We start from the raw sequence: 9,362 nt of genomic DNA on the forward strand, positions 1-9,362 counted from the left end.
ACAAGAAACCCAACGATCCATGCAGGAGTTCCTGAAACGTTAGCCTAGTACTTACACTTGAGGTGGTCAGATTGTCACATCGAACAGCAAAAAAGGGTTCTAGGTTAGCTGCCTTACCAACACCTAGTGTTCTATATGAAGGGATTTTATTTGTTTTTGTATAGAACATAAAAGGACGCATCTTCACCTGCACTCTGAAGTAGTGGTTTTGCCCAGTTAAAACTTCACAGTTGACCCTCGGGGTCCCTTCCAATTCTAAAACTTCAGTGAGAATTAGACCCTTGTCAAAAAGGTAACTCGATGAAAGATTTTTGTAATAGTGGCTGTTGACCACTACCAAATACTTTCTAAGGGGGTGGGGTGCAGAATACTGAGATGAAGTGATAGGGCTTCGTCTCTGGGCTGATTGTATACTCTTAAGAAGCAAAGGAAAAAGGATGACCTCACTCATAAATAAGTTTTCTCACCCCTTAAGCAGTGGATTATCTAATGGACTAGTGACACAACCATGTCCATTATTCAATGAAGACAAAATACAGCATAAGCAGAGAATGTGGTTTTCCAGGAGGCACAGAAAAAAGTGATAGGGAGGTTAAAATAGACACAAAACCTGAACAAAGAGATATCCCGGAGCCATTTTACATAGTACACTCTCCTGGGGAATTGCAACAAAGTGGAAGATACTCCATTTCATCAGCAGTCAGTACACGATTGTAGGAGTACTTTACACCTCAGTAGCTCCCCACAAAGGCAGATGTAGAAGTGGCATCTCTCATCTCCCTACCTATCCTTAACTAGATCTCTTAGATTTGTGAAAGCAACAGCACTGACATAATTCTACTAAACCTGTTCTACCTTTACAGTAAGTACAGTTGCTGCTGCCAGAGTAACCAAGGTACTGAGGCTTTGAGAACAAAGCCAGTATGTGGACTTCATTACCACCACTTCTCCAGCCTACAAGGAAAGGAAACCAATAAACCAGTCCTTCAAGCCTCAATAGTTCCCATAGCCTACATTAACCTAGTTTTCTTCTTTGGGATTCCCAAGCAGGCAGAGGGAGGAAAAATCACTCAAGATGGGTTCCTCAATAGAGAAGATAATAGGATTCAGTTGTTGGTGCTGGTATTTCAGCCAGTCAAGCGTGTGTAGAATGCACTGCGATTGCCAACAGTAAGGGGTGCTTTGTATGTGATCTTTTCCTGAATTTGCTGTCATGTAGGAGGCAACCTCAAATTTCTAGGCAGGTATAATCATTTACAACCTCTACGTCAGTGGTAGCAAAACCACATGACATAAAACTGATCCAGTGACAGCATTCTTGTTACAGAACACATTGGAACAGTTGCGAGCACCTTTTAAAAATGAGTTTTGCAAGTCTAATTATTAAAAAAAACACACACACTAAGAGCAGAAATTGTTTTCTGTCTATGTGTTACTGAAAGGAGATGCCCAAGCCTGCACCAGGGATTTTAAAGTTCAGTAAAAACAAAATGGGCTGGTGGGGGGGGGAGAATTGCACCTTTCCCATAAATAGACTTCTATAATATCTGGTCCTAACCCAGCCCATTCAGCTACTCTTTCTCCCATTGAGGAAATGGGCACTCTGGTTGTTTTTGTCCAAGTTGAGATGCTTCTGACTGAATTTCTTAATGAAGGTCCCAGGAATTAATGCCACCATGGCTATAGCCAACATCCTGAACAGAGTACTCCAGGAGAAAATAGCATCAAGGGAGGTGATCTGTGAAAGGATTGAACCAGTCTGGACGCAGATGAAGTTATACGGGATGAGGCCTGCAGAAGTAAGAGAATACTCATATAAGCAAAACTTTCACATTTTTCAGACTTGCCTTGGACCTGTGGATAAGGTAAGAGCTTGAATGTGCAAATGCTAAGGAGAACACATTTGGGAATGTATAAGGAAAAAATACGTACACAAAACTAAGAAGGGTCAGCAGAGAGAAAGTACTTGGGATTTGGACTAAGCATCTTGAAGAATATTCTCCACTGCTCAAGAAGGATGGGAAATGTTTCTTGCTTGCACAATTAAAGGGTATTTGTCATCTCCCCCCAACAAGAGCCTGCACTATACAAAATATTGTCTTAAGCTACTCTATGAGAAGCACGTTTTTCAGTATGTACCTTACAGAGAACTGGTGTACTTTAATGTTACCTTAGGGACATGATCAATTTTCACATTAAGGGAGCGTGTGTTTAAGGAGGATTATAAACTCTACCAGTTTTTCCTGGTGCTCCCTGAGACAAGAAATATAGAAAAGCCCATAAAAATAGCAAGTATTTTTTTCTCTCTACAAATCAAAATCAAATAACTATATATTTTTTTGCACTATGATTTGTAATGCTCAACAGACATTAGTTAAAATGCCATTCAAGGGGCTCCCAGACAAATGGGCATACCTCCAATTATAATCACATTGCAATTTCCACTACTGCCAGAAAATAGTCCATCAAATTGGAACACCCACACAATAAAGGTAAGCTAGAAGTGGTAGGGAATGAGCAAGCGTGCACTGCCAGTTAAAATGGAAAAGAGGGAGGAGGAGAGTATATTAGGTAGTACTAAGACAAATTGAGTGCTTTTGATCTTACCTATGAATACAGAGAAGAAGAACTGAGTAACAGGGATGTTCAGGATTGGAGATGTGAGATTCAGAAACCAGTTTGGAGTCATGGGAAACAGCCTCAGAAACAACAAGAAAAAAAATAAGGAATTTCTGTTCTCTTCCACCTGCCATAGACAAAAAAGAAACAAGATCTGGTCATACTGTGTGTGTGTACACACAAACTCATACATACATACACAAATTTTGTAATACAAATATTAGCTTGTATTCAATGCACTCAAGCTGATATTACTACCAATAAACCTGGTTTGAGGAATAAATTATATAACCATTCTATACTGACATAATAAAAAGGGTAGAGAATAAGTAGGGGTTGTCAATCTGGTCCCTACCGCCCGCTAGTGGGGGTTTCAGGATTCTAGGTGGGCGGTAGGGGGTTCTATGGCACAAGCTGAATCCTCCTCCCATCGAGCACTGGTGGGCAGTAAGGAAATTTTACCATCAAGAAAGATGCATTAGTGGGCGGTAGGTAAAAAAGGGGTTGACTACACCTGGTCTAGACTAGAGGGTTGCTGCAAACCCCTTTTTGTTTCAGTAGTTAGGCCTACATAGGTAGCATGAATGTAGCCTTGGAATCCCCTTCTATATGCAATTACGATATTACAAGAGCTATAAATTATACATTTCACAAGAAGGGTTTTCTGTTAATTCCAGCTATTGTATTGTAACATACTGGCTGCAGATTCCTGACAGCTAGACTTGAATAGCTCAGTTGGTTAGAGCATGCTGCTGATAAAGTCAAGGTTGCAGGTTCAATCCCCATATGGGGCAGCTGCATATTCTTGCATTGCAGGGGGTTGGACTAGATGATCCTCAGGGTCCCTTCCAACTCTATAATGCACTACCCAGTCACAAAGCACTGACCAAAATATTATAGGTGATTGGGACTTACCTTCCTTTGAAGCATGGCCACCTTATCAGGAAAATAGTAGGTGACAAATTTTTTCCCAAACACATTGGACAGCCCATAGCAGCAAGTGGCACCCACAGAAGTCAAGGCAGAACACAACAGGAGTCCCATCCATGGTCCAAAGAGAGCCCCAGCAAGGATGTTCTGTTAGAGCAAAACTAGACAGTGATCCAGTCCATAATAAACTGTGGGGAAAGCATGAAGGACTCTATGAACCATAGAAACAAGAGCAGCTCTGTTAGATCAGACCAATGGTCTGTGTAGTCCGGCACTGTGTTTCTAGCCAGGAAGTCCACAGAGCAAAAAGGCAAAATATTTATGCTACCTCCCTGGCAACTGGAAGCTAGATACACAGTAGGTGAAGGTGCTACTTAGCTTTCTTAACTAAAACCCATTTGTAGACCTGCCCATCAGGAACTATCGATTAGACTATTGCAATGCGATACATGTGGGGTGACCAGACAGCTGCTGATGTGCTCAGGGGAAATCCACTTTTACACATAACATTTAATGTGGACATTAAAAACTCTTAACAACTTGGGATCAGAATACCTAGTAGATTGCCTTTGCCAGTACAGGCCTAGCCAATCTTTCATGAAGACCCTGCTGGCTGATCAGCAGGTTGTTACATGGTGACAGTGCAGCACACATACTCTGGAATGCCTTCCCTCTGATTCATGAGGTGAAGACAATAATACACCTCTTAAAAACTTAGGTTTACACCCAAGCTACCCGGACTCTCTTAATTTTTTAGTCTGTAATATATTTGTATTATATTCTCATTTTTATCTAGTTTTTAGGAAATTTTACTGATTGCTATTCTTGTATTTTTACTGTTTTTCTGCAAGCCTTTCATTAGATATTTTTTATTATATCAAACTATATATTTAAAAATAAATAACAGATTCATGTCTATCCCTTTAAAAGCCACCTAAGTTTCTGGCCATCAACTCATGTTGCAGAGAACTCCATAAAATAATCATATACTGAAAAAATTATTTCCCTTAGTCATTAGTTGATTCAGAATTCTAGCATTTATTTATGTATTTTATTGACTATATTTATATAAGGCTATTCAATAGCATTATTTTCTTGGTGACTTGCAGATAAAATTTTAAAATACAATTAAAAGTGCACAATCATAAAATAGGTTAGCAACATAAAAAATCTGGTGGGGATAAAGCTATGACCATCAATAGATAACTTTGTAAACACATGGTGCACATTTATTGGATTCTTGAAGTCAAAATATCAGAATTAAGGAAATTGACACCCTATGATTATGATTTTTTTGTTTTTTGCCTCCTCTCACTAACTAATCCTTTTTTCACTGAAGTTGGTATTTGAGCAATAAGCCAGAGAATGGTGGGACATTCATGGATGGTTACTGAGCTTAGTTTTAAAATCAGTTATTCACGAGGACAATCTCAGTTGTTGGAAAGTTTAGGCATTAATAATGCATGTTGAACTCTGACAATTTCTTCTGAAGAGCATAGTAACACTCTCAGTCAGGTTTCCTCAAACTCAGCCCCCCAGATGTTTTTGGCCTACCACTCCCATGATCCCTAGTTAGCAGGACCAGTGGTCAGGGATGATGGGAATTGTAGTCCCAAAACATCTGGAGGGCCAAGTTTGAGGAAGCCTGCTCTCAGTGAATTCTGCTGTGGGTAGTCTAAGGGAATTTCCACAAATATAGAATTCAACATGATTTGTATGTGAATGGAGTAGCCCAGGCCCTAGGAAGAGTGTAATCTAGCCTCTAGTTGATGGGTGGCGCTGTGGGTTAAACCACAGAGCCTAGGACTTGCTGATCAGAAGGTCGGTGGTTCGAATCCCCGCAATGGGGTGAGCTCCCGTTGCTCAGTCCCTGCTCCTGCCAACCTAGCAGTTTGAAAGCACCCCAAAAAGTGCAAGTAGATAAATAGGTACCGCTCTGTAAGGAAGGTAAACGGCGTTTCCGTGTGCTGCTCTGGTTCGCTAGAAGCAGCTTAGTCATGCTGGCCACATGACCCGGAAGCTGTACGCTGGCTCCCTCGGCCAATAAAGCGAGATGAGCGCTGCAACCTCAGAGTAGGCCACAACTGGACCTAATGGTCAGGGGTCCCTTTACCTTTTAAGTAGCATTCCAGGAGTTATTAGGCAAGTCTTCCAAAGGCACTGAAAGTGGGGGAAAGGACCAGATGGGTTTTCAGCAGCATGCTGCAAAGCCAAAATCTTGGAGCTTTGCAGGTATTATACATACCAGAAAACTGGAGCCAGGTATGGCGAAGCACTGTTTGTATAGGTAGGCACTGCAGAACAGTAGCAGCACATAAGTATGGTGTTCTCTATTGTAGTACCGTAGAAACTCTGCAAGCTTTTGCAGTTCCTCTAGGTCTGAAGGAAACTTTAGTGACCTGATAAACAAAGAGGATAATCAGTTCAGTTGTGAACATACGCTGCCAATGAAGGTGTTTTCATTCTATGGACAAACACATGGAAAATTATGAAATAAGGGGAATGAAGCAAGAAATACTACGTCATCTTAAATATTAACATATTTATTGCAACATGTGCTTTTGTAGGACAATTAAAAAAGTTAAGTATCCAAGTTGCAACAGCACTATGCTTTCTTGCAACACGTGCCTGATCATCTGGAATGTGGTGAGGGAACTGCCACGTCAGGTCTCAGGCTGCCCAACTTCTTTTGGAAACTACGAATTCTATTTCTGTACCACTTAAATCTACATAAGACTGTGAATATTATAAAATATCATAAGCCCCAATAGGATGGGAGAAGAGGGAGGAATTGGCCAGCAGGCGGTTACAGAATACTGTAGCCTACAGTACAGTGTTATGCCAACCAGGCAAGAACAATAAACCTATAGCTGGATGTACCTGAGATAGTCAGCAAGAATAATAGCATAAATCACCACTCATCAGAACACATGCACACTATGAATGCAGTAAAATAACAATTCAACCACACAACTGTGTAGGCACAGGTGTGTGTGTATTTACAGGAAGAGGGAACTAAGAATCAGGAAGCATCAGGAAACTGTGGGTTCAGTTTGTAAGAAAATGTACAAAGGAATGCCTTCCCCAAGAGAAGACAGGATACTAGGCAGAAACAGAGGCCCATTGTTTGCACCACTCAAAAAGAGTCATTTGGGCCAGTTTAAAATCCCACAAAGGACATTGGTCAGTGGGGTCAGTTCCTGTTGGCTTCTAGGTAAGCCTCTATACTACTGAAGGGATAGAGAATCAGATACAACCAGTCATCCATCCTCAGTCTTTCAGAGATAGGACAATGGAGTGCGTGTTGGAAACAAGCAGCGATAAACATATTGAAAGTATACTGTCATTTAGTGTGCATGCTCATGCTGGTGGAAAATCAGAAGAGAGATAAGAAATTATAAAACTTAATAAATGTTGAGCTTTTTATCTGTATTTTAACTGAAGTCTATGTGCATGCTTCTAACATGAATACTAACATATGGTTCCCCTTAGATAGTAATCAGCTTGCTCCTTTTCTTCTTCCTTTGTTCTAAGAACTAAATCCTTGTCTGCAGGTCAGCCTAATAAACTTCTCTACCTCACAACTTTACTGCAATTCAAGAATCTAGTAGGCTGTAAACATACTTCAGGTCCATGCAATCAGCCATAGCTCTGGCATTAACAGTATGCCCTTCTCTTAAACTGTGACCACACAGTTATTCATGCCATTCGTTCATTCATTGCTTGGTTTCAACAAGAACTCAGCAATTAACTTTTCAAGCAGAAACAAGTGTAGTATCTTTACCTTGTGGCCTAATGCTAACACAGAGCATAAAGGTGCAACATTTCAGCAAAGCAAGGAAGGTGCTAGTTACTAGAACTTTGGACAATTGAGAAAGCAAGCCACGTATTAAATTGTTAGTACAGTATACATTGGTGAGATTCATCAGAGGCAGCAATTCAAAGTTAGAATCCTTCTTAAATGAAATCTAACACAGATGGAGAGTTATAATTTAGGCTGTATTTTTTCCACAGTGCTCAGGATTTGTCAGTCTGTGAAATGCATCAGTTCTGCATATCGCTATTTGCTCATGAAAATTCAAATTGGGAAACAATCATGTTCAGATTTCAACATATTTTGCTGAAGCAAACAGTTGATTACATTTTTAAAAATACAGCCTTAATTACTACAAGATACTTGCTGAGTTAGGAATTGCAGAAAAGAATTGCAGTGAATTCTGGTACCTGTGGGGTATGGTGGGCTACTGCTTAGCTTTGATTTTGTGGCAAAGACAGGCCGCTGGTTTTACAACTGTTTAAAACTTAACAGCTATTCAAATTCCTGATATGTGTATAACCTAAAGTAAAAAGGAAATGAGGGAAAAATCAGTGATATTCTCTACAATGAGAAGCTGATCCCCTAAAAACTACTGACAGAGGTCAGTCATAAGGATCATTCAATTCTCACTAAGCTATATTCGTTGTTCTGGAAAGACCCAAGCCTTTCTGCTTTAAGACCTCTACAACTCTTACTTTTAGATAGCAAGATGTTGCCTGAAGCAAGGCATCTGAAGTGTGGAGTGCTCTTTATTAAATGCTATTCTGTGGCTGAGCTTGCCACTGCAAGTTCACGGACGGATGAACAAGCAGCAAGAAGTCATTTGAAATATGCACCAAGGCATGTATGATTGAAGAGTAGTACTGTATGTTACTGAATAAATTCTAACATGCTGTGATACCTTAGAGACTAACAGATTTATTGTGGGACAAGCATTCTTGAAACAGCATCAAAAACAAAACCGAAACACAGCTTATGCTCAGTGGTGCTAGATTCTGAAGGATGTGTCACAACACACTACCATCTGAAGAGCCTCTAGTTACAACTATTAAGTCTAGAGTCCAAATGACCTTAAGACTGCACCACTGCTTTTGTTACAATCAATCAATCTGTCAGCAATTTTGGAATAAGAGGATAGTGCCTTCCAAAGTCCACAAGTCATTACTTACAGCTGTGTACACATACCATACATTTAAAGCACAATTAAAGCACGTCCCTCTTTCCCTGCCCCCTGCCCCACATTCGAAAAAACAATAATCCTGGGAGCTGCAGTTTGTTAAGGGTGCTGGGATTTGCAGTACCATAAGGAGCAAACTACATTTTCCAGGATTATTAGTGTGTACGTGCTTTAAATGTATGGTGAAAGGGGGCACCAACTCACTTCAGCTCAGCGGGTACCCGAGACCACTTGAACATCTCGAGGCTGTTTCATAACAACTTCCTACACACCTAAACTTAGTTCAGAGCATGCAGCAGCACATTTCCGAGCACCGCACACGCGAAGGGCAGCATCGGATTTCGGCGGCGGTGTATTTTTAGGCTCGCTGTCAATCACAGTCGCAGGCGCCCTCAGCAGAAACCCAGGACCTTCTGCTCTCAGGGCAAGTGAGTGCAAGTCAACAATCCCGAAGAGAGAAGAAGCCGCTGAGGCATTAATGAAGCCGAGGCTCGCTTCTCCTCCTCCTCCCTGGGAAGAGCGCAGCATCCCAGCTCCACGAGCGGGGCCCCCGCCAAGCCACAACCGCCTCGAAGGCCCCGTGGAAGAGTCCCACTCACCCGCTCCCCGCGCGCGGCTCTCCGGGCAGCCGCACCGACAGCAAGTAAAGCGCCGCCGTGGCCGCCCCCAGGACCAGCAAGAACCCTCCGAGGGAGCGCATAGCGGAGCATTCACAACGGCCGCCGGGAGGAACGGAAAACGACGAGGAACGGAAAGCGCCGCGCGGGGAACTCCGGGACCTGCCCCCGCGTGACGCGGCGCCCCGCCCTCACACAAACA

At 41.9% G+C, this 9,362-nt stretch overlaps 1 protein-coding gene across 1 annotated transcript; it reads right to left on the bottom strand.

Annotated features, from left to right (window-relative positions):
• Positions 1 to 1,390: 1,390 nt before the first annotated feature.
• Positions 1,391 to 9,362, bottom strand: TMEM41A (transmembrane protein 41A). The gene is made up of 5 exons (XM_053389773.1): positions 9,143 to 9,362; positions 5,795 to 5,948; positions 3,535 to 3,696; positions 2,608 to 2,746; positions 1,391 to 1,791 (listed from the first exon to the last, which is right to left on the bottom strand). The coding sequence occupies exons 1-5, from the start codon at positions 9,241 to 9,243 to the stop codon at positions 1,568 to 1,570; spliced, it is 780 nt and encodes a 259-aa protein (XP_053245748.1). The 5' UTR covers positions 9,244 to 9,362; the 3' UTR covers positions 1,391 to 1,567.

Source organism: Podarcis raffonei, chromosome 5, assembly GCF_027172205.1.
Source record: "Podarcis raffonei isolate rPodRaf1 chromosome 5, rPodRaf1.pri, whole genome shotgun sequence".
Classification (NCBI taxonomy): Eukaryota; Metazoa; Chordata; class Lepidosauria; order Squamata; family Lacertidae; genus Podarcis; species Podarcis raffonei.